Source organism: Rhineura floridana, chromosome 10, assembly GCF_030035675.1.
Source record: "Rhineura floridana isolate rRhiFlo1 chromosome 10, rRhiFlo1.hap2, whole genome shotgun sequence".
Taxonomy (NCBI): domain Eukaryota; kingdom Metazoa; phylum Chordata; class Lepidosauria; order Squamata; family Rhineuridae; genus Rhineura; species Rhineura floridana.
This window is the reverse complement of record NC_084489.1, coordinates 54589914-54616764: the sequence shown is the minus strand read 5'-3', so window position 1 is coordinate 54616764 and position 26851 is coordinate 54589914. Positions and strand designations below refer to the sequence as shown.

General features: G+C 44.6%; 3 protein-coding genes across 6 annotated transcripts in view; all 3 read left to right on the top strand.

Annotated features, from left to right (window-relative positions):
- The window catches only part of ANKIB1 (ankyrin repeat and IBR domain containing 1), a 134365-nt gene that overhangs the window by 36982 nt on the left and 70532 nt on the right, over window positions 1–26851 (top strand). For all 4 annotated transcript variants that reach the window (XM_061587856.1, XM_061587854.1, XM_061587858.1 and 1 more), the window contains exons 3-5: window positions 12525–12825; window positions 15023–15205; window positions 23620–23737. In XM_061587856.1, the coding sequence (XP_061443840.1) occupies window positions 12525–12825; window positions 15023–15205; window positions 23620–23737 (602 nt within the window). The remainder of the gene's footprint in view (window positions 1–12524; window positions 12826–15022; window positions 15206–23619; window positions 23738–26851) is intronic.
- On the top strand, window positions 8041–12098 carry LOC133365103 (uncharacterized). The gene is made up of 2 exons (XM_061586500.1): window positions 8041–10578; window positions 11982–12098. The coding sequence occupies exon 1, from the start codon at window positions 8041–8043 to the stop codon at window positions 9061–9063; it is 1023 nt and encodes a 340-aa protein (XP_061442484.1). The 3' UTR covers window positions 9064–10578; window positions 11982–12098.
- On the top strand, window positions 18404–20922 carry LOC133365007 (uncharacterized). Its single transcript, XM_061586179.1, has 2 exons — window positions 18404–18717; window positions 19477–20922. Exons 1-2 carry the CDS (start codon window positions 18619–18621, stop codon window positions 20425–20427), a joined length of 1050 nt encoding a protein of 349 aa, XP_061442163.1. The 5' UTR covers window positions 18404–18618; the 3' UTR covers window positions 20428–20922.

Sequence of the window (26851 nt, the reverse complement as noted above, 5' to 3'; positions counted from 1 at the left end):
CCCCCAGGAGAGGATACCAAGAAGCTTAGAGACCCTGCCTGTCACGACCGGTAGGAGGAGTCATCCCTACTGAGAAATGTCCTCCAGCACTATCTACAAATAGAAATTCACGGTGAGTAAAATTTCCATTTTTTCAATAAATCTGTTTGGCTGGTTAACCTGAAGTTAGCTTAATCATTACCACAATAAACTATATTTTCTCAGTCCATTATATAAAGGAAAGTGCAGTGGGTTTTTTCCAGGTGTTACCTATAGTTGTTGTTGCTGCTGTAAATAAATTTAGTGCTACCTCTAAATCTGTTTCTGGAACTGTGTTTTTTAAATATCCAGGCAAAATTATTTTTGATCTTGAGGTATTTGACAACCTAACATTTCCTCAATAACATTACTAAGTCTCTTCTAGAAGAGAGAGAGAGAGAGATGAAAGGTCAATGCAAAAAATGCTTTTCTTCTTCCACATCTCTAGCAATAATCTTGACTGATTTTGTATATTATATTAATTTATATGATATTAAATATCATTGATATAACATTTTATAATTTCCTTTAAGTCAGCTGAGATCAGTTTAGAGGGAGTATAAACCCATAACCAAACCTATTCTTCCATATTTATCTCTCTCCCATTTCCTCATAAATATAGTTACAGTTTTGGACAAAAACAGTATCATAACATATACCTATACAGTAGGGCCCCGCTTCTTGGCATTCTGCTAATACAGCGCCAGCAGGGGCGATCAGCTGGAGGGGGGACTGGAGCTCCCCGCACTCCGGAGGAGGGGAAGATCAGCTGTAGTGTGCTATAGCTGATCTTCGCAGGGGCAGTCAAACTCTTGCACTCCACCTGATCGCACCAGAGGAGGGGAAGATCAGCTGTAGCATGCTGCAGCTGATCTTCTCTTCTGGCACGATCAGACTCCCCTGCTTGAGCTGATCGCGCTGAAGGAGGGGAAGATCTGATCTTCTCCTCCTCTGGTGCGAACAGCGGGTTAGGTTCCAGACCCCCGTGCTACAGCTGATCTGCTTTTTGGCGGTTTTTGCTTTCCAGCGGGGGTCTTAATTGACTACGTTGTCATGGAGAGATCACCACCTGACAAGGTTTAGACTTTGTGCCCCCCCCTCACGGTAACATTCACAGAGGTGAAGGGCCAATTAAGATGGTCCACCATCAGAGACTTATGGATCCAGATGGTTTCCTGAATGCTCTGGGGGATGTTCCCAGCATGGCTGGTGATACTGCTGAAGCCCTGGCTAATCTCTGGAATAACGGAGGTGACCCGAGTGGTGGACACTATTGTTCCGAAACGCTGCCTCCCACATGGGAGGGCTTGTAATACATGTTGGTTGACTCAAACCTTGGGCTTGATAGAACAATAGGAATGACAGCTAGAGCAATGACTGAAGGAAAAACTCACACTGCTTCTGACCAAACACAGGCTTTGTTTGGTCATTTTTGAGCCTATCATGTGGTGGTGATGGCAGCGAAGAACGCTCACTTCTCTGCCACCATTGCGTCTGCTCAGTGTCATCCACTAATGCTTTTCCAGGTGGTCCAGGGTCTTTTGGGGTCTGGCCCTACAGTGGATCCTGAGCCCTGGGTCACTCACTGTGCCATTTTTATGAGACACTTTGCAGATAGAATCTCCCTCATTTGAACTGACTTCAAGTCCTCATTAACTACAGTTGTGCTAGATATCCCTGAGGCTTCCTCCGGTCATTTTTCTATGGATACTTTTCAGCTTGTAAAGCCTGAGGATGTGAACAGGATTCTGGGAGAAATGAGGGCCACTACTTGCTGTCTTGAACCTTGCCCATCCTTGTTAATCAAATCAGCCAGAGGGGGAGTGGTTGGCTCGTTGGCACATTTAATTAATACTTTCCTAAGGGAAGGTTCTATGCCAACATAGTTGAAGGAGGCTGTGATAAGCCCTTTGTTACAGAAGTCTTCATTAGACCCTGCAGATCTTAACTTCCACCCAATCTAATCTCCCCCTTTGGGGCAAAGTAGTGACTGCTCAGTTCCAAGTTTTCCTGGATGAATCTGATTATTTAGACCCTTTTCAATCAGGCTTCAGTCCTGGTCATGGGATAGAGATTGCCTTGGTCACTGTGCTTGATGACCTACGCCGGGCATCAGATGGGGGGAGTGCATCCCTGTTGATGCTGCTGGACCTCTCAGTGGCTTTTGATACCATTGACCATGGTATCCTTGAGGGCCGTCTAGCTGGCATGGGATTGGGAGGCACTGTTCTATGGTGGCTGCAGTCCTACATGGCGGACAGGTCCCATAAAGTTGTTCTGGGAGACTACGGCTCGAGACCCTGGCTGCTGGCCTATGGGGTCCCACAGGGTTCCATTCTGTCTCCCATGCTCTTTAACATCTATATGAAACCATATCATCTAGAAATTTGGAATTCAGTCTCATCAGTATGGTGATGACACACAATTCTATCTCTCCCTGCCACTTTGATTACAGGGAGGGAGTGCTCATTTTAAACCGGTGTCTCGAGGCTATGAAGAGCTGGATATGGGCTTACAAACTGAAACATAATCCAGACAAGATGGAAGTATTGCTGGTCAAGGGGAAAACTGCCAGTGATAGGGCTGCAACCTATTCTGGATGGCGTTGCACTCCCTTTGAAGGAGCAGGGCTGCATTTTGGGAATATTCCTGGATCCTGCCCTGCTGCTTGAATATCAGGTGGCTGTGGTAGCCAGGAGTACTTTTGGCCAACTCAAACTAGTCTACCAGCTATACCCTTTTCTGGAACCTGTTGACCTGGCCACAGTGACACATGCATTGGTGACATCGAGGGTTGATTAATGTGATGCACTCTACATGGGGCTGTCTTTGAGAACAATTCAGAAATTGCAGTTCATTCAAAATGTGGCAGCCAGAATGTTAACTGGATCATGGTGCAGGAAGCATGTACCCCTGTGCTTTATCGACTCCAATTTGTTTCTGGGCCCAATTCTAAGTGCTGGTTCTGACCTTTAAAGCCCTAAACAGCATTGGACCAATGTACTGAGGGATTCCTTACACCCATATGTACCTGCTGATGATTTAAGATCAGGTGCTTCTGGTTCTCCTCTTCATGCATGGAATGAAAGATGTCAGACTGGCAGGCACATGGGAGAAAGCCTTTTTAGCTATAGCCCCCAAGCTCTGGAATATCCTACCCCAAGAAGCCCGCTCTGCTCCCTCCCTGATGGTTTTCCAGAGACTTCTGAAAACCATCTTGTTCCAGAGAGCCTTTGGGAGGACTGAAGGTAGAGCCTGCAACTGATTCCCCACCCCTTTTAGTTTTTGCTCTTTAGTCCCTTTTAGTATAATTCCCTTATATTTCTTAATTGTATTTTATGTATTTTTATCTGTTTGGATGTTTTTGTGATTTTATTGTGTATGATTTTGTTGTGAGCCACCCTGAGTGCCCTATTGAAGGTAAAGGGTGGGATAGAAAGTTGTGGTTAGTTGTTGTTGTGTTTTGTTCTATCAGTATGTTTTTTGTAGTGTCTAAAACATCTTGCCATAATTTATAATCCCCTATTATGCCCATTCTAGGATTGAGAAACTCATTATAGAATGTAGAGGTGATAGACCTGGACATATCTGATTTTTAATTTCATACTGTTTTTAATGTTGAATGAGTAGAAGATACTATAACAATAATGTCTTCCTATAGAACTTCTTTATACCACAAGGTGTTCTTAAATTTCCTTTTTAACATAGTCTCTTCTGCCTCAATGATTATGTCCTTTGCAAACCACTGTTTAATTATTGCTAGCTTCACTGCTTGATAGTATCTGGCTATATTTGGAGCCCCCATTTCGCCCTTGTCTGATTTCCTATACAGGGTTTGCCACTACTCTTGGTAGCATCATTCCCCATATAAAATTCAGTATCATTTTTTTGCCATTTCCCCATCAATATTGTCTCCACGATAGAATACTTTAAGTGGAATTATGTGATGGCAGAATCACAATTACCATGCCTTAGGAATAACTCAAATGTTCTTATTAAGAAGAGCAAACAACAAAATCTCTGTGGTTGTTTAGCTTATTTTATCTTGTACTGTTCCAGGAAGCCCTTTTTTAAAGTGTTTCACAATCTAATATTAAACAAAGGGCACAGGGAATGATGGAATATGAATCTTTTCCATAGGAAGGGGCCATCACTGTGGGAAATAGTTCCACCTATCGTGCGAAGGCAAGAATGTTTTTGAAGTCAAGACTAGGGACGTCATGCCCCTCCCACTCTCCAGTTCATTCTTGCCTTCGTACGAACAAGATTGGAATTTTCATAGCATTTAGCTAAGTCTCGTATTTGTCTTTAAATCCTTTCTCTTTTTCTGTTTGTGTTTAGCCTCTGAGGGTTCCCTCAGGGACCGCGGCTGCGGCTTCCTCACCCTTCCCTCAGAGCTATTCAATCTTTTTTATTGACTTGACTGGGGGCTCCCTCTGAGACCGCGGCTGCGGCTCTCTTCGTTTTGGCAGTTTCTAGCCCCCCCCCCGCTCAGTTGTCTCTTTAGCCAGGGGGCTCCCTCAAGGACCGCGGCTGCGGTTCTCCCCTTTTGATCGCTTCTGATCCTGATCGCTGTTAACCTCTCCCCCCCTGATCGGTTGCCGCGGCTGCGGCTTATCCGATCTCAGCGGGAGCTTGCAGCTGCGGCTCCCGCCGTTAACCCTCTGCCTCAGATCGCCCTCGCAACGTGGCTTAAATCCCACTGAGGGCTTTACAGACCGCGACGGCGGCTCTCCCTGCGGTGGCTGCCGTTTTTCCCCTACCTGTTTTATCCGGGGATTTTTTGGAGCCGCTACTGCGGTTTTTGGCGAGATCAGCTGGGCAGCCCCTCCTCCAGTTCGCCTCCGACGGCCGCCATTGCTTCTTCCCTCTCTGCCATTTTTTCCCGCTCCTTTTTTCCGGGCGCCATTTTTTTCTTCTTTCAGAATTTGAATTTCCCGCCCTTTTTGTTCCCCTTATTATCGGATACCTATCCGTACGTTTGTGTATATGTGCTGCTGACTAATTTACACACAACTGATTTACACACTTTACTGTGGCTGTAATCATAGTGGCTGAATTATATTATCAAGGCTGGAGCTCCAATCCTAGTGGGCTGGATTGTATTATCAAGGCTGGAGCTTTAATCCTAGTGGCTGGATTACATTATCAAGGCTGGAGTTTTAATCCTAGTGGCTGGATTACATTATCTAGGCTGGAGCTTTAATCCTAGTGGCTGGATTACATTATCAAGGCTGGAGCTTTAATATCAGTGGCTGAATTGTATTAAATCTGATTTACATTACATATCCTGCCCCCTATGGGGCCGTGAACAAGCCAAAAACCCAGCCTACAGCACTAATCTGAGTGTGCCTACTCTAAACAGCCTATATTATATTAACGCTGATACCTCTGTGCATTCTGCCCCCTCTGTGGCAGTGCATTCGCCATCTGCCAGTGTATCCTAGTAGTACGCTGTGCCAGTTCGGGTCTTTACATCCTGCCCCCTCCGTGGCAGTGTACTGCACCCAGGTTCATATAAGATCGCAGAACAGCCAGGCATGTCACCATCAACACACATGGTGCCAGATCAGCCAGACATGCCACAATCAGCCAAGCCACAACATACTAACACGTCTAAGACCAGACATGCCAAAGCACTGGCTAAGACAAAACATCTTTCCAGCCATAGTAAACCAAAGCGCCCTCGTTATGTCTCTGTGCCAACAACTACCACAGCACAGACACACATAAGTGATATTTTCCATTCTCCTGCTACGGCCTCTGACGAGGAAGAGTTTGTTGGCTTTCCCCCTCACGGTTCGCCTAACGAACCTACCTCTGGCTTACCGCCTCAGACATCTGTTCCAATAGCCCACCAGGCACATACATCTCACACATCTGGTCTGCAGCTGTCTCCTGATTTCCTCTCCCAACTCCAAGCCATGCTGGCTTATTTCACACGAATGCAGTCACTACCACAGGTTCCTGCCAGACCCCCACTCAACATGGACCAACGTGCGTTCCATGCTGCTCATCCTTCCTGCTCACCAGATCCCTTTGATGTAGCCAGAGGCAGATGTACGGACTAAGCCTCGTATGCGGAGCAGTTAACTTTCACTGACCATGTTGAAGGAGACGACTGGAGCGACTATTCAGATCATGAGGAGGATACATCGTATCGCTTGTTCAATACCTCAGATTACCAACCGCTCGCACGTAGGGTACTTCACACCCTTGGTCTCCAGACTGCGCCTTCAACTTCGTCCGCTCCAGCTCTCAAAGGGGCCAAGGTCCTCAAATCCCCTGCACCTACTGAACACTACATCCCGGTGCCGGACCCAATTGCCAAATTAACTTCCGAAGAATGGGCCCACCCACTCAAAGCTCGACGCTTCAAGAACATGGCTGACAGACTTTACGCCCTAGCCCCAGACTTCACCACCAAGTTAGATGTCCCTGGCATAGATGAACCGATCGCTCGCCTCGTTTCACGATCTATCTTGCCCAGGGAAGGGGAATCCCACCTAAAAGATACTACTGAGCGTTGAATAGACTTCGCCCTCCGCAAGAACCACGAGGCCACTGCCCTAGCCATGCGTGCCTCCGCCTCAGCCTCCATCTTCTCCAGAGCATCTATGATGTGGCTGGATGACCTTCTAGAGGATGATAACCCTGATCCTGTCGCCTTCAAAAGAGCACTATTGAAATTACGTAAGACAGCAGCCTTTGTGGCCGATGCCACTTTGGATGCCACCCAATTAGGGGCACGAGCCATGACGACTCAAATAGTCGCTCGTCGCACCCTCTGGCTTTGCCACTGGCAAGCTGATTCAGCGGCCAGATTGAACCTGTCCAAGGCTCCTTACTCCGGATCTCTACTCTTCGGCGAGGAAGCTCTAAAGGCAGTTCTGGTTGATCCAAAAGACGCCCACAAACCGGTTCTAGCCACAGTCAAGAACATCGACCACAGGCCCTTCAGGCGATTTCCCTCCTTTCGTTCTAACCAGCCTTTTCGAGGAACGCGGCCAGGAGGACGAGGCCGCGATTTCAGACCCTATGATTCCAACGCATTCAGGGTTTCCTGGAACCGACGCTTCCAGGGCAGAGGTCAGTACCAAGGGCGCAGGGACAACTCATCGTCCTCATATAGGGGAGGTCCTCGCCTACACAAGTAGTATTAACGCCATCCCCATAGGTGGCAGATTACTTAATTTTGGAGATCGATGGCTGCGCCTTACTACGGTCTCCTGGATCAGGGACCTCTTCACTTATGGCTATACCATAGAGTTCTGGGCAACCCCATCAGACAGATTCCATCCGTCTCCTTGCCCAAGGGCACCAGCCAGGCACAACATCATGCAGACAGCTATACATCACCTCTTGCACATAGCGGCAATAGAGCCAGTTCCCACAACTGAGAGATCGGAAGGGGTGTACTCCCTCCTATTTGCTGTGCCAAAACGAGATTTATCTTGGAGGGCGGTATTGGATCTCAAGTTCGTCAGCCGTTTTGTAACATACCGCAGGTTCAAAATGGAATCTCTCCATTCCATTACGGAGAGTCTGCATGAAGGAGACTTCCTGGCTTCTATCGACCTTAAGGAAGCGTATCTCCATGTACCCATTTGCATAGCCCACAGAAAGTTTCTTCGGTTTGCTTTTGGCCACCAACATTTTCAATATAGAGCGATGCCTTTTGGCCTCTCCTCTGCTCCAAGAGTATTTTCCAAGGTGCTACTCATCCTAGTGGCTTACCTTCGGACCCAAGGGGTTCATATCTACCCATATTTGGATGATCTGCTCATACGGGCCAAGTCTGAAGAGCTGGCTCATCATCATTTAATGATCACCCTCAATGTTTTGCAGACCTACGGCTGGCTTGTCAACTTCGACAAAAGCCATCTCCAACCAACCCAACGCCTACTACATCTTGGGGCAATGTTGGACACCCTGCAGGCAATGGTCTTCCTGGCTCCAGATCGCATCACTGCCATCACAAGCATCGCAAGGTCCCTGATGCAACAAACATCCGTAGACGTCATGCTTCTCGCCAGAGCGCTCGGGATGTTTATCTCCACAATCCACATTGTGCCCTGGGCTCGAGCTCACACTCGGCCCCTTCAGTGGACTCTGTTGCCTTTTCAAAAAGACATTGCCAGCTCCAACCATCGCAAAGTTCGTTTGAGCCCCGCTCTGCGCCTCTCCTTCTGCTGGTGGACCAAGGTTCAACACCTCTCCAAGGGCATGTCGTTCAGAGAACCCCGCAGAACCGTCGTGACCACAGACGCCAGCCTCATAGGTTGGGGAGCCCACTGCAACTCCCAGTACGTTCAGGGGGTTTGGCCCAACGCAGAGCGAGCTCGAAGCATCAACTGGCTGGAACTAAAGGCTGTCCACTTGGCTCTATGTCATTTTCAGTCTCTGTTCCCTTTGCATCATGTGCTCATTCGAACAGACAACACGTGTGTAAAATCACATTTGAACAGACAGGGGGGCACCAGGTCTCGTCCTCTGCACGACTTAGCCTCCCTCATCTTTGTCTGGGCAGAACAACATCTACAATCCCTGAAAGCAGAGCACCTCAGAGGGATTTGGAATGTGACAGCAGACTGGCTCAGCAGACAACAGGTCTTCCCGGGAGAATGGAAACTTCATCCAGCCATTTTCCATCGTCTCCAGTGTCGGTTCAGCGCCCTCTCAGTCGACCTGTTTGCTTCCAGTCACAATTGCCAGCTTCCAAGGTACTTTGCTCGATACCTGGACTCAACAGCAGAAGCAGTGGATGCTCTGACAACACCGTGGCCAGACGGTCTATTGTACGCCTTTCCTCCCATACCATTGTTAGCCAAAACCTTGAGGAAGGCGCGAACTGAAAGGGCACAGCTGGTTCTGATAGCACCATTTTGGCCACGCCGACCGTGGTTCTCAGATCTTCTGGCAATGTCAATGATGGATCCTTGGACACTTCCAGTAACGCCACACCTCCTATCCCAGGGTCCAGTACTGCACCAGGACCCTACTTGGCTCAATCTAACAGCGTGGCGTTTGAACGGAGACACTTGAGGTCAGCTGGACTGTCTGACGCTGTGATTGATATTATTTTGGCCTCGAGAAGACCATCTACCACTCGCATTTATCAACATACCTGGGTGGCTTTCTCCAAGTGGTGTCAGTCCCACCACCACGATCCATCCCAGGCCAATGTGCACCAGGTGCTCCAATTTCTCCATAGTGGCTTTATGATGGGACTTCGACCCAACACTCTACGTCGACATGCGTCTACTCTGTCATCCATTCTCTCAGTGTCCTCTCCTGGAGATCATATTTCCTCACATCCGTTCATCAAACGTTTTTTGAGGGGAGTCGCCCTACGTTCTCCGGCTGTTGTCCATCGGTTCCCCTCATGGAGTTTGCCGAAAGTCCTGCAGGCTTTGCAACGCCCTCCGTTTGAACCCATCAGGACTGTGCCCCTACGCATACTGTCCTTCAAGGTCCTGTTTCTGATTGCAATCACATCTGCCAGACGCGTTTCGGAGTTGGGCGCATTGTCTTCTGCTAGACACCTCTGCGTCTTCCATAAGGACTCTGTTGTGCTGAAGACTGACCCTTCCTTTCGTCCCAAGGTCGATTCAGTTTTTCATTGCAACCAGGACATTGTGTTGCCTTCCTTTTGCCCGGATCCTACCCATCCTCTTGAAAAGGCTTGGCATTCGTTAGATGTCCGGAGGGCTCTCAAGACCTACCTGTCTAGGACCCAAGAGATTCGACGAACGGAGTCTCTGTTTGTATCCTTTCATCCAAGGTCTATGGGGCATAAAGTATCCAATCCTACCTTATCCCGTTGGTTAAGGGCATGCATTACCTTAGCATATGAGTCCCTGAAGCTGTCAGTTCCAGCTAGTATAACGGCTCATTCTACCAGGTCAGCTGCCACCTCGGCTGCTTTTGCCACTAATGCTCCTGTTGCCGATATTTGTAGGGCCGCAGTCTGGTCTTCCCCACACTCGTTTATAAGGCATTATAAAATTGATCGTTATGCCTCTGCTGATGCTTCTTTTGGCAGACGAGTGTTGCAACAGGTGCTTAATGAGGATTAACATGTGGGTGGTCCCTCCCTATATGGGTTGCTTTGGTACATCCCACAGTGATGGCCCACTTCCTATGGAAAATGTACCATTGGTCTCACCTGAAAGGTGATTTTCATAGGAAGGGGCCATCACGACCCTCCCAGTTGGAGGATGACTAGCGATTTTATCAATGGGTTACATGTTATTGTTTCCATATTATATTTAAATGTAAGAGTGAAGTCAAGACTTTTAGTTCTGTTATGTTATGAAGTTATGAAGTTATGTTAGAGTCATGTTGTTATGCATGTGACTATTATGTTGTTTTCCTGGCGGGCCTGTTGGCCTTGTTCTTGTATTTTTAGATATCTCTTTTAGACTCGCTACGAATGAACTGGAGAGTGGGAGGGGCATGACGTCCCTAGTCTTGACTTCAAAAACATTCTTGCCTTCGCACGATAGGTGGAACTATTTCCCACAGTGATGGCCCCTTCCTATGAAAATCACCTTTCAGGTGAGACCAATGGTACATTTTCCATAACACATTTACCCAGTTAAGGAAACAAATCTCTACCTTCCTCCCAATCCATCATCCTGTAATAATAGTGGTGGGGAACCTTTCAGCCTGAGAGCTTGATCTAGGATTGGCCCACACTCTGTGAGCCATTGTTGACAGGTTGGCAGGGTTCTTTCTGCTTGCTCTTTGTCAGTAAAAGGCAGCAGCAGACACTTATCTCTGATCATAGTGCTGTGATCCCCCAGCATTAAGATCAGGTGTAAGCTTCAGCCTACTGCCTCTTAAAGAGCAAACAGAAGCTCATCTCCAATATTAGTGTTGTGGTGCTATTCCATGTCTCCTATCTTAATGCTTACATTGGAGATAACATATCTCCACAGCTGATGTCATATGAGAACAGATGACTGACAGGTTGGCATGATTTGCCCAAGATGGTCTTGCAATCCAAATTCAGAGGACTGGTGAACCTAATTAGGCCCACAGGCTAGAGGTGTCCCACCACAACTGTATAAGTCTGTAGGGGTGGAGAACCTCCAAAGGTGGGGAATCTCCAGCCCCCAGGGGCTAAAATTGGGCACACAAGACCATTTCTCTCAGACCATACCCACCTGCCCCACACTGGACATCATATGTGATGTCAGGTGTGGGGCAGATAGAGACATGAGAGCCAGTGCGCAAGTGGAAGCCTTAAAGTGCATTGGCAAGGGAAAGTAGACTTTGGGTCTATTGCCCATCAGCTGATTGGTAGGAGAGTCAAAGCCTGCTGGATCAGCTGCGCACAAGAGTTTCCTGTGGGAAACTTGCTCCAGTAGTTGATGTCTACAAAAAGCACACTTTGGCTGAAGAGCTGAAGCCTATTGAATTGGCTGTGCAGGGCTTGCAAAGCACTTTGCACAGGGAACTGCTGCACAAAGCTCCATCTGCAATGGTTCAGGCACTTGGGAACCACTGCGGAATGAATTTGAATAGGTGAGCGGGGCAACCCACCTGTCAAGGTTGGTCTGCAGGGATGGGGCCAGATAAGGATCTGACCTGCGAAGCGAAAACAATTCCTCACCTCTGCTGTAATGTTTCGCTCTAAGAAGCTGCATTAGTTCCATAACTCAGTCTATCTTTGCCTGGCTGGACCCTCTTTTCTCCTTCAGAAAATTCAAAAAATAAGATCTCTACTTAAATCAACACTTAATCTCTGTGTTCTTGCATCTCAGCTTGAAATGTAAATGGCCCTTACCCTGTCTAATTCTTTTTTCTTTCACTCTATTCCAAGCTTAATATCCATATCTGTCAACAGATCAGTAGTTTCTTTAAGCACAGTCTTTTGTTGAGTGTTTGAATGTTTTCAGAGAGTCAAATCTAATAAGAGGCTTCTCTGTAGTTACATTTTCTTTTTATCCCTTCAGATATGTGCAGGGCAACTTCCATTTGTTTTGAGCAGTAGTCTTCATCCTTTTCAGACTAGGGAGCCAGTAATCTCAGCATGCACTATGGAGACCACTTTTAATTTTGGCAAGGAGAAAAATGGGTAAGAAATTTCATGCAGCCAGGTTCTTCTGTGTTTATGAGAATATGCTGTTTCTAATATTTCACATTAACAACCAGCAATCAAACATCTGAACCTGGAACTGAAATACTGAAATGGCTCCTATTTTGCTTTCCTGAGATAAAGCAAGTGTCTTAACAACTTGGAATTTTTTAGGTATCTTAGGAGGACCTCGTTAAAAACAGGACCAATGCTTAGTTCAGATGTCTTAGCAGAAAAATTGCAGCAGAGGTTGTTTCAGTCTTTTATGAGATATCTTTCAACTGTAGTTGCATAGACAGACAAGTATAATCATAAGTTGTTTTTATATTCAAACTTACAATAAAACTGCCCTCACTTTATTTCCGATGTCAGTATAAAAGCCTGCTTCTTACTCTTTTTCTTTCTTATTTTCTCTGTATAGGACTTTTCTTTTCGTAAGAGATGGCAACCCAAATAAACGAAATGTGCACAACGAGACATCTATGCACTTGCTTTGTATGGGGCCTCAGATTATGATATCTGATGGAGCTCTTCAGCCTCGATTGACACGGCCCTTTGAAGATGATTTCAGAAGAGCAGATTGTTTGCAGATGATCCTGAAATGGAAAGGAGCAAAACTTGATCAAGGAGAATATGAAAGAGCAGCCATTGATGCTGTTGATAACAAAAAAAATACACCTTTGCACTATGCTGCTGCCTCAGGAATGAAGACCTGTGTAGAGGTAACATTTTTGTCAAAGTATCTGTAAAGCATACACTTCTCTCAAAAAATTAAGATCAGAAAGGTAGTAAAGAAGACCTACACTAGCTAATAATGTTACTACTTTAAGGGCATTTAATATTGTGTCTAAAAAGATAAAAATAAAAAATAAGTGACAGTATTTTTTGTTCAATACATGAGAATACACATATATTTATATCCTTCCTTTCTTCTATAATAAAACTCAAAGCAGTGCACATTAGATTCCCAGATGGTGTTTTATCCATGCACTGGCCAAATCCAGCAAGTGTACCAACTTCAGTGACTATGCTATAAAATACTCCTATGTGTCTTACTACTTACTATGGGAAGTGTTGCATTTGGATTTTGTGTTTAAGTGCAAACTGTTAAATGTGATATCTGCCATTGAAGCAAACTACGGTATGTTGGAAATGTGTTGTACCTTCCAGTTAATTTACTGTTATTAACAAGAAGTTACACAAACCTGCAAAAATGCATGGTTTTCCATGGCAGTAGTTCCCAAATATTTTATTAAAGGGAATAACCAATTAATTTTTCTCTGTATGACCTTATTCTCCTGTTCCTGATGTGAAAATGGTATCTTCGTGAGCCCTTGAGCTTCATCCATGTCTTCCACTGCTTGAAAAGGTTATAGCCCATGTGTTTTGAAAGGAAATTGGCTGTGGCATATTCAACAAAACTGTCTGTAGTATGTCTGTGTAAATATTTGATCAGTCACATTCCTTCCAGGTGCCACAACTCATTTGGAATATTGCAGACTGACTGGCCCAGTTATTTAGATTTACATAACTAGTGTGACAAACAGTTGCCTTTGCCAGTGCAAACTTTCTTACTCTCTTGCCAGTGTTTATTTGCAGGAATTAAGTGATCTCCAGGTTGCCAGAGACGGTCTCCTTCAGCCATCTTTGTATGTGTAATTTACTTCTGTTGTATTCAAATCAGTCCTTTTAAAGCAGGGACAAGTGGTATTGTTGTGATGTTGCTTTGTATCTAGAAAAAGAATATGCTTGGTCATTGCCTCCCCAAAATGAACAGCTTGAGGGAGCAGGAAAGGGACTAATGTTCATATGTGCAATAGGAAGATATTTTGGGGGATTGGCATTTTTGCCTAAGACTGGAAAATAAATACAGATGCCTCATATCTGAAAATTATAAAGATTTTGTTGGTAGCAGCAACAATTATTATTGCACAATTTTGGAAAGACTTTAAAGGAACAAAAAACAGTTTCTTGGTATAAAATAGTTTGGGATATAGCTCTACTGGGAAAACTAACAGATAAAGAGAGCATGAAGATGAAGTAAAGGGATCAACTTCCTTTCAGTATGGTAAGATTTTATCAATTCCATAAATTTACAGGATAATTCCCCTGCCAATGGCATGCATGTGGATATGGTGCTATTATAAATTGTCCACCAAATGAAAGGATAGGAATGATATTTAACAATCCTGCAAGAAAGGGAAAAGTATTAATGTATGAATGAAAGTTGTGTTAATAATTTACTGTTGAGAATCAAAATGTAATCTTTATAAGCTATGGCTATGCTGGCTATGTTTATTTTGAAAAGGAATAAATATTAATTAAAATACAGAAAAATAAAATTGGTGTGGATGAAATCTTGTAGGCTCAGTGACCTAATTCTAAACTCTGATGCCACGTGCAGAGTTGCCTCAAAGGTTTGTGTGAGTATATCAGCAATCAGTTGTTGCTTCAATATACTAATTACTATGAGCGTCTAATGATGAAACATTGATCTGATATATTTTTGTAGATTTTTTTAGTATTACTTACTGATCTTTTCATATCTTTCTAATCTTTTCAGTGTTCATGAAAAGATAACAATCTGGCTGAATACTCTCCTTTACTCTGAAGGATACCTGTGTTTATATAGAATTGTAGCCACTGTTAGTTCTACTCAGAGTAGACCCATTGAAATTCATAGGCATGACTAACTTAGGTCCACTAATTTCAGTGGGTCCTCTCTGAGTTAGCACATAGTTGGGTTCACAAGTTTGGCTTAGTTCATTTTGTTCAGCATTCTTTTATGCTACATAAATGTTAGCAACACATATGAACTAAAAAAAGGATTTCTATGGTTGTGGATTAAATTTGGGTCTTAAATTTTTCCACAGTTTCATGTATATTGAATATTAAGGGATTATTTGCATTAACTTGCAGCTTCTGGTAAAACATGGTGGAGACTTGTTTGCTGAAAATGAAAATAAAGATACTCCTTGTGATTGTGCAGAAAAGCAACACCATAAAGAACTGGCACTCAACCTAGAATCCCAGATGGTGTTCTCACGAGATCCTGAAGCTGAAAGCATTGAAGCAGAATATGCTGCTTTAGACAAAAGAGAGGTAAAATTGATTACTCGTGACTGGAGATGCGCATACTTGGAAAAAAGCCTAATACACTAACCAGCCTACCAATACAGAGTATTTACCTGAAGCTACTGGGTTGTATCTATTTCTAGGAATAGATATTCCCAAGAATACAGGAAGCTGCATTTTACCACATCCAGTTTGATTTGTCCATGTAGCCTAGTATTGTCTACTCTGATTAGCGGTGGCTTATTTACAGAGCAGACCTATTCTACAGCACCTGCTATCTGATCCGTTTTTAAAAAAATGAGAAATGGCAGGGATTGAATCTGGGACCCTCTGTGAACAAAGCATGTGTTGTTCTACTGCTGTGGCCCCTTCCCCCTCCAAAAAATGTTTTAAACGTTTTCAAACAGCTCTAGAATGCATATGTAAAAAGAAATACTATTGGAAATTTCTGTACGTCATTGATGTTAAAAACTGTTGGAAAGTTGATGTTATTTGAGACAATAAATTAGGAAACAATAGGCTTGCAGAAGTTAATGGCTTTTAAACCTTCACAAATCTGCTGCCTTGAGCTGATAACCAATGGATGGATGGACGGATGGATGGCAATTAAAAACAAATATACAAATTTAAAAACACATCTTTTAAAAAGCAATTTAAAAATACATGCTAAAATGCCTGGGAGAAGAGGAAAGTCTTGACCTGGCACTGAAAAGATAAGTGTTGGCACCAGGAGCACCTCGTCAAAAAGATCATTCCTTTATTTGGGGACCACCACTGAGAAGGCCCTCTCCCTTGTTGCCAGACTCCCAGCTTCCCTCGGAGTAGGCACCCAGAGAAGGGGCTTCGATGTTGAGCGTAGTGTACAGGTGGGTTCGTGTCGGGAGAGACGTTCCATCAGTTATTGTGGTCCTAAGCTGTGTAACGCTTTATAGGTTAAAGCCAGCACCTTGAATCGAGCTCGGAAACATACAGGCAGTCAATGCAAGCAGGCCAGAATCGGTTTTATATGTTCAAACCATCTGGCCCCTGTTACCAATCTAGCTGCTGTATTTTGCACAAGCTGCAGTTTCCGAACCGTCTTCAAAGGCAGCCCCACGTAGAGCGCATTGCAGTAATCTAACTTGGAGGAATGTGAAGCAGGGTTTCAGCCTGTGTGCTACAACACAGTTCTTTGGAAACTACAGGCAGATCAGCCACATCAGCAAAGAAGCCTCTTTATATCAATAGACTGGAACAAGTCAGGTGGTACCGTGTAACAGGTTTCTGATCAGGCTTGCTGACTAGTTTGAGTTACTAGGAAACCTTTTTGCTTTTATTTCTAGCTATCTCTTTGCCTAGCTAGACTGCCTTAGCCACCTAACCCCCCTCTGCTTTTGCCTGGCCTGGAGATGGATCTGATCGCTTGCCCCATGTCCCTCCTCATGATGAAAAAGTGAATGATTAAACATTGGATTTTCCATAGGAGGAATGCCATCATGCTGGATTATAGCTCGTCCTATCGTCCAAAGGCAAGAATGTTTCTGAAGTCAAGACTAGGGCGTCAGGCCCCTCCCACTCTCCAGTTCATTCTTGCCTTTCGTCCCTGCAAGATCTTGAGCTAGTGACTAGATAAGTTTTTTCTCTTTGTGTGATAGAGGGTGGAGTTTTGTGTACGTTGTTTCGTCTCGTTCCTTCCCTTTGTCTCATCCCTTACCACGGTTTGTGTGTTGTGTGTCAATTTCCTTGTCAATTTCTCGTTTTCCCGGGGGTGTGTTTTTTACTCCCAAACTACAGAGACCGCGGCTGCGGTCTCTTTCCTCAGCGGGGCCAGGAGCTGCGGCGGCAGCCTCTGCCCCCCCTTTTTTGTTCTACCGATCCTCCTTTTGTGCCCTGACGATTAGGAGCCTGCGGCTGCGGCTTCTTTCGTACTTTATTTTCTCCGGTCCTTTTTGCCATTTCCCCTTGTGCCTTGACGATTGGGAGCCTGTGGCTCCCTTCGTCGTTCATTTTTACGGGCGGCGCTTCATTCGCCCGTCAGGAGCCGATGTCTGCGGCTCTTTGCCTTCCCCTTTTTTAGCGACTTCTCTTGTTTGGGCTGCCTTGTCTCTCTCGATCATCTGCGGCGCTTGGTTCCCCGCGGAGTCAGTCCCTGCAGCCCGCGGCTGCGGCTTGCCTGTTGGCCGATTCTCTTCGGCTTCGGGAAGTCCGCTAGCTGTCCTGCCTCCTTCACGAAGTCTTTTTCCAGGCTAATTTTTTCAGCTGCGATTACCTTCTTAGTCCTGCGGCTGTATTTCTACCGTGGGCGGTTCCATTTTTACAGTTAAAAATTTTTCCCACCTTGCTCATTTCTTCATACAACGGTTGTTGCTGGGCAAAGTATCCATCATTTTTGTTCGAATTTTCCCGCTCTTTTTACGGGTGCCATTTTAGTGGCCGTTTTTTCCCATTCCTTTTGAGAACCCACTAGTATTACAAAAGGGGATTTTTTCCTTCACGGGTTGGGGTTTGCAGAGCCCAGGTTCTTGTCAGCTCCCTCTGTGTGATCTGCTCCCTGTTTATGTGCTGCAGATAGGATTTTTACCTCTACATAAGTTCCTTTACCAACCCCATCTCTGAGGCTGACCCTGGCAACCACTGGGTTACTGTGGCTTTCTACAATCACTGCAACTACTGTGCACATGTGACTTTTCATCAAATTTACTAATACTGCCATAACAGTGCACCAGGCCACCTGTTAGTGCGCAAGACTATTGAAAATATACAAAGCTATTTGGACTATACTGTGCAAGTTGTGCAATATCACCTTTTCTCCAAGTGTACATTCTGCCCCATCGTGACAGTGTACCTACCATCAGCCAGTGCATTCTGCCCCAGTCGTGTGCCGTGTACTGTGCATGTTCTAAGACTGCGTACATTCTGCCCCATCGTGGCAGTGTACTTTGCCATCTGCCAGTGCATTCTGCCCCAGTCGTGTGCCGTGTACTGTGCCTGCCCGGGTCTGTGCATTCTGCCCCAGTCGTGTGCCGTGTACAGCTACCCTTATTATCTATATGATGGCAGAACAGCCAGAGACAACCCAGGCAACCAAGCCGATACAACAGCCTGTGACAAACCAGATGACCAAGCCTTAACCTCCTAAGGCGGTCAAACATAAGCACTCTAAAGCGGTTGCCAAAACCAAACATCTTAGCCACAGCACAATCAAGCGGCCCTGTTATGTCTCTGTTCCAGTGCCAGAGGACTCAAATCATGCACAGTTAACTACTCTCTTTCATTCTCCTGCGGCTTCCTCTGATGAGGAGGACTTTCCTGGATTTCCTGTACAGCCAACGTCCAGCCAACCCAGAGCTTGCTCTTCTTCACTACCTGTGGGGCCGTCTACAGTTCCGCCTATCCAAGAGCAACCATCTACATCTCCAGGACTACAGCTTTCCCACGAGTTCATTACACAACTTCAGGGCATGCTGTCCTTTTTTACTCAGAGTCAATCATCTTCACAACCTCCCGCTATCCCTCAACACAGCGGGGTTCAAAGTGTACACAGTGAGACAAACCCAGAGGTCAGTACCAGGGCCGCAGAGGCTACTCAACGTCCTCATACAGGGGAGGGTCTCGCCAACGCAGACAATACTAAGGCAATACCAGTTGGGGGCAGATTGATTCTATTTGCCGAACTTTGGCTACCTCTGACTCAGGTCCCATGGATCAGAGACCTCTTTTGTTATGGATATGCAATTGAGTTTTGGGCAATACCTCCAAACAATTTTCATCCTTCCCCTTGTCCCAGGGCACTAGACAGGCGCTGCATCATGCAGACTGCGATACAGCACCTTTTGGACATAGAGGCGATAGAGCCAGTCCCCAATGCAGAGAGGTCGGAAGGGCTGTACTCCCTCCTATTTGCTGTGCCCAAACGCGATCTCTCATGGAGGGCGGTTTTGAACCTCAAGTTCATTAACCGTTTCGTAAAGTATCGCAGGTTCAAAATGGAATCCCTCCACTCCATTACAGACAGCCTGCAAGAAGGTGACTTCCTTGTCTCTATCGACCTAAAGGAAGCGTATCTCCATGTCCCTATTTGCACAGCCCACAGGAAATTCCTTCGTTTTGCCTTTGGCTCCCAGCACTTCCAATATCGAGCAATGCCGTTCGGACTCTCGTCTGCCCCGAGAGTATTTACCAAGGTGCTACTTACCCTAGTGGCTTACCTCAGGCTTCAAGGGGTCCATATCTACCCCTATCTGGACGATCTCCTAATACGCGCAAGGTCTAGGGAGCTTACTCATCGTCATCTAACACTCACGCTCCATATCTTACAGGCCCACGGCTGGCTAGTCAACTTCGACAAAAGCCATCTACAACCAACCCAACGCCTGCAGCATCTAGGGGCAATGTTAGACACACTGCAAGAGACTGTATTCCTGTCCGCAGATCGCATCACCGCTATCACAGACATCGCAAGGTCTCTGATGCACAAATCTTCTGCAGATGTCATGCTTCTAGCCAGGGCTCTCGGAATGTTGGTATCCACCATCCATATTGTGCCATGGGCTCGGGCACATACGCGCCAGCTACAGTGGGCCCTGTTGCCATTCCAACACGACATTGCCAACTCAAACCATCGAGCAATCCCCCTGAGTCCCACACTGCGCTTGTCTTTCCGCTGGTGGACAAGGGTACAACATCTCACCCAAGGCACTCCGTTCAGAGAACCCCACCGGACTGTCATTACCACCGATGCCAGTCTCCTGGGTTGGGGAGCCCACTGCAACTCCCAGTTCGTTCAGGGAGTTTGGAACACAGCAGAACAAACTCAAAACATCAACTGGCTGGAACTAAAGGCTGTCCACTTAGCTCTGCTTCATTTTCAGTCTCTCTTCCACTTGGACCATGCCGTCATTCGAACGGACAACACGTGTGCCAAATCTCATTTAAACAGACAGGGAGGCACCAGGTCCAGACCTCTACAGAGCCTAGCTTCCATCATATTCGACTGGGCAGAACAACATCTGCAATCCCTCAAAGCAGAACATCTCAGAGGAATTTGGAATTTCACAGCAGACTGGCTCAGCAGACAACAAGTCTTTCCAGGAGAATGGAAACTTCATCCGACTGTATTCCATCTTCTCCAGCGTCGATTCGGCCCCTTCTCAGTCGACCTCTTTGCTTCCAGTCGCAATTGCCAGCTACCCAGGTACTTCGCTCGATACCTGGACACGACAGCGGAAGCGGTGGATGCTCTGTCATTGCCGTGGCCGGAGGGACTATAATACGCCTTCCCTCCAATACCACTATTAGCCAAAACCTTGCGGAAGGTACGTCGCGAGAGGGCACAGCTGGTTCTGATAGCACCATATTGGCCCCGTCGACCGTGGTTCTGGGATCTCCTGGCACTGTCGGTGACGGATCCCTGGCCACTCCCAGTCAGGCCAGATCTCTTATCACAAGGCCCGGTATGGCATCAGGACCCCAAGTGGCTCAACCTAACAGCGTGGCATTTGAACGGGGACATTTGAGATCGGCCGGCCTGTCAGACGCTGTTATTGACATTATTTTGGCCTCGAGAAGACCATCCACCACTCGTATATATCAGCATACTTGGGTAGCGTTCTCCAGGTGGTGTCAGTCTCAACACATCGATCCTTCCAAGGCTACAGTACAACAAGTGCTGCAATATCTTCATAGGGGCCTCATGTTGGGACTTAGACCCAACACATTACGTCGACATGCGTCCACCCTGTCATCCATTCTTTCAGTATCTTCCACTGACGCCCCTATTGCCTCACATCCGTTTATCAAACACTTCCTTAGAGGCACTGCTCTACGCTCGCCAGCTGTAGCTCACCGTTTTCCATCATGGAGTTTGTCAAAGGTTCTACAGGCCTTACAACGTCCTCCGTTTGAGCCACTCAGGACTGTGCCTTTACGTCTGTTGTCTTTCAAGGTCCTGTTCCTGATTGCGATTACATCGGCGAGAAGAGTCTCGGAACTGGGCGCATTGTCTTCTGCTCGCCACCTCTGTGTCTTTCACAAGGATTCTGTTGTGCTGAAAACTGATCCTTCATTCCGTCCCAAGGTCAATTCAGTTTTCCATTGCAACCAGGACATTGTTCTACCTTCATTTTGTCCGAATCCTACTCATCCGCTCGAGAAGGCTTGGCATTCGTTGGATGTTCGGAGGGCTCTCAAGACCTACCTGTCCAGGACCCAGGATATACGACAGACTGAGTCTTTGTTTGTATCCTTTCATCCAAGGTCTATGGGGCATAAAGTAGCTAATTCCACCTTATCCCGCTGGTTGCGTGCATGTATTACCTTAGCCTATGAGTCCCTTAAGATTCCAGTTCCGCCTAGTATAACAGCTCATTCCACTAGATCAGCAGCCACTTCGGCTGCTGTTGCTTCTAACGCTCCTGTTGCCGATATTTGTAGAGCTGCTGTTTGGTCTACTCCACACTCGTTCATAAGGCATTATAAAATAGATCGTTATGCCTCTGCCGATGCCTCATTTGGCAGACGAGTTTTGCAACAGGTTCTTAATGACAACTAGTATGTGGGTGGTCCCTCCCGGTTATGGGCTGCTTTGGTACATCCAGCATGATGGCATTCCTCCTATGGAAAATGGACCATTGGTCTCACCTGAAGGGTGATTTTCATAGGAGAATGCCATCATGACCCTCCCAGTTGGAGGATAACTACATAATTTTTGGGATGGTTTATATATTACAGTTCGTCATTATATTATATTATATTACATTAAATTTTAATTCTCTAGTGAAGTCAAGACTTCTATTACTGTTTTTGCTAGGTTAGAGTCAGATATTATGAGTGTTACTTTTATTATGTTATGTTCTTGCTGCTAGGCCCGTTGGCCTTTTTTCCTGCATGTTTAGATATATCTCTTTGGACTCGCTGCGAATGAACTGGAGAGTGGGAGGGGCCTGACGCCCTAGTCTTGACTTCAGAAACATTCTTGCCTTTGGACGATAGGACGAGCTATAATCCAGCATGATGGCATTCTCCTATGAAAATCACCCTTCAGGTGAGACCAATGGTCCATTCTGCACTATCTCTAGTTCAGAGAATGTTTGATTTCCCAGAGTTGGAGGAGATCCCACATCCTAAAAACTGTAGGACCTGCTGTTCAGTTATTTACTTCATCATGTGATGATGGGAAAAGAGCACAGGAACCCAAAACTCAGTTCCATTCTGTCCCAAGGAAAATCCAGAGGGGATGACTTAAGAATAGTCCCTATGCTTTTTTTTGGTATGGTTTGCAAATTTAAGGTGTGATTTAACCAAAGAGAAGCACTGTAAAATCCCACTGATTTCATTAGCAGTTATGCATGTGTTTGTCTCTCTCTCCCATTGACACTGAGTAGCTAAGTTAGACAGATGGTGTTCTTAGTTTATAAAAGGGTAACACACACAAATTATATATACCTGTTTTAATTGTCCTCCACCAATGTTCATAGATTGTTTAAGGATATTGGCATTAAGAAACAAATTAGTTAAGCTGAAATGGCCAGTAATATCAGTATCAATAGAACTGTGTGTGGGAAATAGATTTTTTCTGTACAGTAGGCCCTGCTTTACAGCGATTCACTAATACAGCGGTCTCAATTAGATGCAATTAGACTAAAACCCCACTCATACGGCACTTGTTCCACTTTTACGGCGGTTTTCGGGCATCGCGTGCCATTCTATTCAGTGGGTTCCGCTTTATAGCTGTTTTTGCTTTACAGCGGGGGTCTGGAACCTAACCCGCTGTATGAGTGGGGCCCTACTGTATGTCATTCAAAGTGTAAATAATTTTAAAAATGCATATGCCCAATGTGAGGTGTATTAAATAAAGTAGATGTGAGAATTTCAGAGCTGTAGAATAGGAAGAACTCTCAAATAGAGTATAGGTAATTGACTTAATATTATTGCATAGGAAAAATGTCTTTTGTCATTTACTTATTTAACAAAATTTATATATTGCTTGATTGTAAAAAAAAATCCTAAGCAATCTACAAAAGTTCACACACCTGCTTGGGTTTACAGGGCTCTGTTGTGTTTCTAATCTAATTCAGGGTTATAGCTGGTCAGTAAACCCTGGTTAACTTCATGCAGATGCTAATGCAATACATCTTTCCCTTTCACCTGAATTGTTAAGATCAATGGCAAAAATATCCCCCTGTTCCGATCTAATCCTGTGAAGCAATTCTTGGTTGACTGTTGAGACAAGATGTAAGGAAGGTGTTTGCTAATCAGTGTATATAGGGCTAAAGTGATTTAGGATTTTGTCAAAACACCAATTTGAATTGCCCTTGAGAGTATAATAAGCCAGTACATAAACTAAAATATTGCAAGTACAACCAGGGACCCGCTGCTGTCAAAAGAAATGGCATCAATTTCTAAATTAAAGATTTCTTCCTACTGTTACATTTTTAATCTGTCTTTTCTATTTCCTTTCACAGCCATATGAAGGACTAAGACCTCAGGACCTGCGAAGGCTCAAAGATATGCTGATAGTAGAATCTGCTGACATGCTTCAGGCCCCACTGTTTACTGCAGAAGCTTTGCTTCGAGCACATGGTAATCGGGGAACTGTATAGTATTCAGCCAATTGTAATAACAATTCTTGACAAAAATATTAACACTTCCTGTATGTTATAAATATATCAATATGTGCTTTCCTAATAAAAAAGATAGTGTACTATAAATGCAAAATGATACAAGGTAAGATTTCATCTTGCATTTACAATTATTTAAGCCAGTTCTTGTTTTGCAAAGAATGGAATTATTTTGTATAAAGCTGGTCCCTGGTGAGTTTGTATTTACTATTCTGATGAACAGCATGAAAGGATAAGAATATTCTGTTAGAGGTGGAGCACTGAAAATTAGCCAGAAAATCATTTTTTTCTGTGAAGTTAGGATTTGTATAACTAAACTATAGTTAGTTATACTGAGTAGTGTAATTAAACTATTTCATGGAAGGAAGAGGATTTGCAGTTTGCCAGCATCTATTGGAAATTATGGAATGGGGTGGCTGTGGCATTTGTTCAGTGACAAAGGAGATTTAGGTGGTGGGCATTATGTTGTGAGGAAATAATTATTCACTTATTAAACTTATATCCCACTCTTCCTCCTAGAAGAAGGGCAAGCAGTGGCGCATAGAAATGTTAGTCAATTGGGATCTGCAGGAAATGCTGTTGAAGGGATTTTAGCAAGCAAGAAGAGAAGTATACTGGTACTGAATGATGGTGGATGTTTTTGGTCTGATTAGTGGCCCTGGGATCCAACCACTGGCCAGGTCCCATTAAAAGCAGCAAATGTTCTTGTTTGTTCTGCTTGGTGGAAAATTATGAGTGACCAATGAAATCTGCTGGCTACTCAACACATTTGATATCCTCTTGAACTAGATAATCTTTGGACTTTTACAATCACTTTACTTAATAATTTAAATTTTAAAATGCTATATTAAGCTAAAGAGTCTTAAGCAGATTCAAAGGTTTGATTAATCTCCTTTGTTTCACCTGTTCTGCAGATTCTGGGTGGCAAACTGATCAGGCATTGTGACAAAAAAAGCCTATGGATGTTACCATGAAAAACTATAAACCTGAAATTTATGCTCACACCTAGGGAACAGTAATTGAGACTAGTGCAGGAACTTGTCTGAATTGCAGAAGCCTATTTCTTAGTAATGAGTTGTAACTTAAGAACATAAGAAAAGCCTGCTGGATCAGGCCAATGGCCCATCTTCTTCAACATCCTGTTCTCACAGTAGCCAACCAAATGTCTGTGAGAAACTCAAAAGCAGGACCTACGCACAACATCTGTCTCCCCGCTTGTGATTCCCAGCAACTGGCATTCAGGTGTATGAATGTGTGGAGACATCTTTTTGGCGCTGTTCAGTCCCTTTTTTTAACCGCCCTGAACAATTTAGTATCATGAGCAAATTTGACTACCTCACTGCTTACCCCTAGTTCTAAATCATTTATGAACAAATTAAAAAGCACAGGTCCCAATACTGATTCTTGGGGGACTCCACTTTCTACATCCCTCCATTGGGAAAACTGTCCAAATATTCCTACTCTCCGCTTCCTGTTTCTTAACCAGTTACTGATCCACAAGAGGACCTCACCTCTTATTCTGTGACTGATATGCTTACTCAGCTTAACTTAATGCATTTAACCACTGTCAAGGGGGTGGCATGCACACATTTTGTAAGTCATGAAGAAGTAGATGTTTCTTATCTATTTCTGTTCACTAAAAAAAAGTTATTTAACCAAGCAAAACTGAAACTAGGTGGTCTAATCTTTGCATCTGTATTTTTTATTGGTGAATGAGATGCAGTTTAGCTGAAATTTCATCACTTTTTCTATACACTGCAAAAGAAAACAGAGTCCAATGAGCAAGAAGGTTTATTTATTTGATTTATATCCCATCCTTCCTCCCAGTAGTTTTGCCCTTTATTTTTAAAGGGACATTGCATACTCCTTAGAAAATTTAGCAATGTCTCTCTATCAACAAATATCAGTGAAGGAATTATAACTAGAAAATGATATATTGGCCACATAGAATCTTGTGCTGGTAGAAGGTTTAACAGTGCTTCCTGTTGTCATCTCCTGTAGTGAAATTATTCTGATTTAGTCTGAGGATTATGCTCTTTGTACATTTATCAAAGGAAAACAGACAAGCTTTAGTCCTTCTAAATGGACAAGAGGGTTGTGGTTAGGGATATACCTGAGATTCAGAATTAGGAAATTTTGAGTATGAACTTCTGCAGTCTGGAACTTTGCAAGTTAAGCCCAAAAGTCAGACTCAACTCATAATTAGTTCAACCCACTTTTCCTCTGAACCTCACAGCAATTATGAGGAGGACTGTTGTAGTAGCTGCCTTTTACGTCCTGCAGCAGAACTGTGGGTGACAGAATAATGGGATATTGTAGTTTTCCAGAGAATCCAGATCCTTAAGAGCACCCAGAAGCATGCTCTGCCATGTTGCTGGAACTATAGCTTCTGAGGACTCATAAATCCTTACTATGGACCCAGAAGCCCTGGGAAACTACATATCTGTGCATTCATGTTAGTTTCAGAACTAAGAAAATAGGTACTGTATGTATTCAGTTAGTACAATAGAAAAATGTGTATAGTCATGATTAAGGCACTTTTCCTTTGTGTGGAGACTACTCTGTAGTACAGGTGAGAGAAACATTGTTAAGTATCTCCTGGCTATGGTAGCCATTTGACAGTTCTGTTTATGCAGAGTTATTTGTCAGAGGCCGTATACACAGAGCCAAACAACATGCAGGCTCCCATAAATCCAGTTTAGCTTGTAGCACCTGCTGTACACAAATCCATTTCACCATATGGCATCCTTGTCACACAAACAGCTTACCACAGGAAAAAAAATGCTGCTGTATTGGTAAAGGGCCATAGCTGAGTGATATAATCTATACTTGCATACAAAAAGCTCAGTTCTTGGCATCTCCAAGTGCTAGGAAAGACTCCCACCTGAAACCCTGGAGACCTCTGTCTGACACTGTACTAAACTAGATCAATGGACCAATGCTCTGACTTGGTATAAGGCAGCTTTCTATGTTCCATCTGTCAGGTTTCTTAAAGATTATGTCTCTTCCTCACCCCATCCCACCTCCACACTTTTTAAAGAACCCTGTGGAATTCTACTGAAATTCCCCAACAATT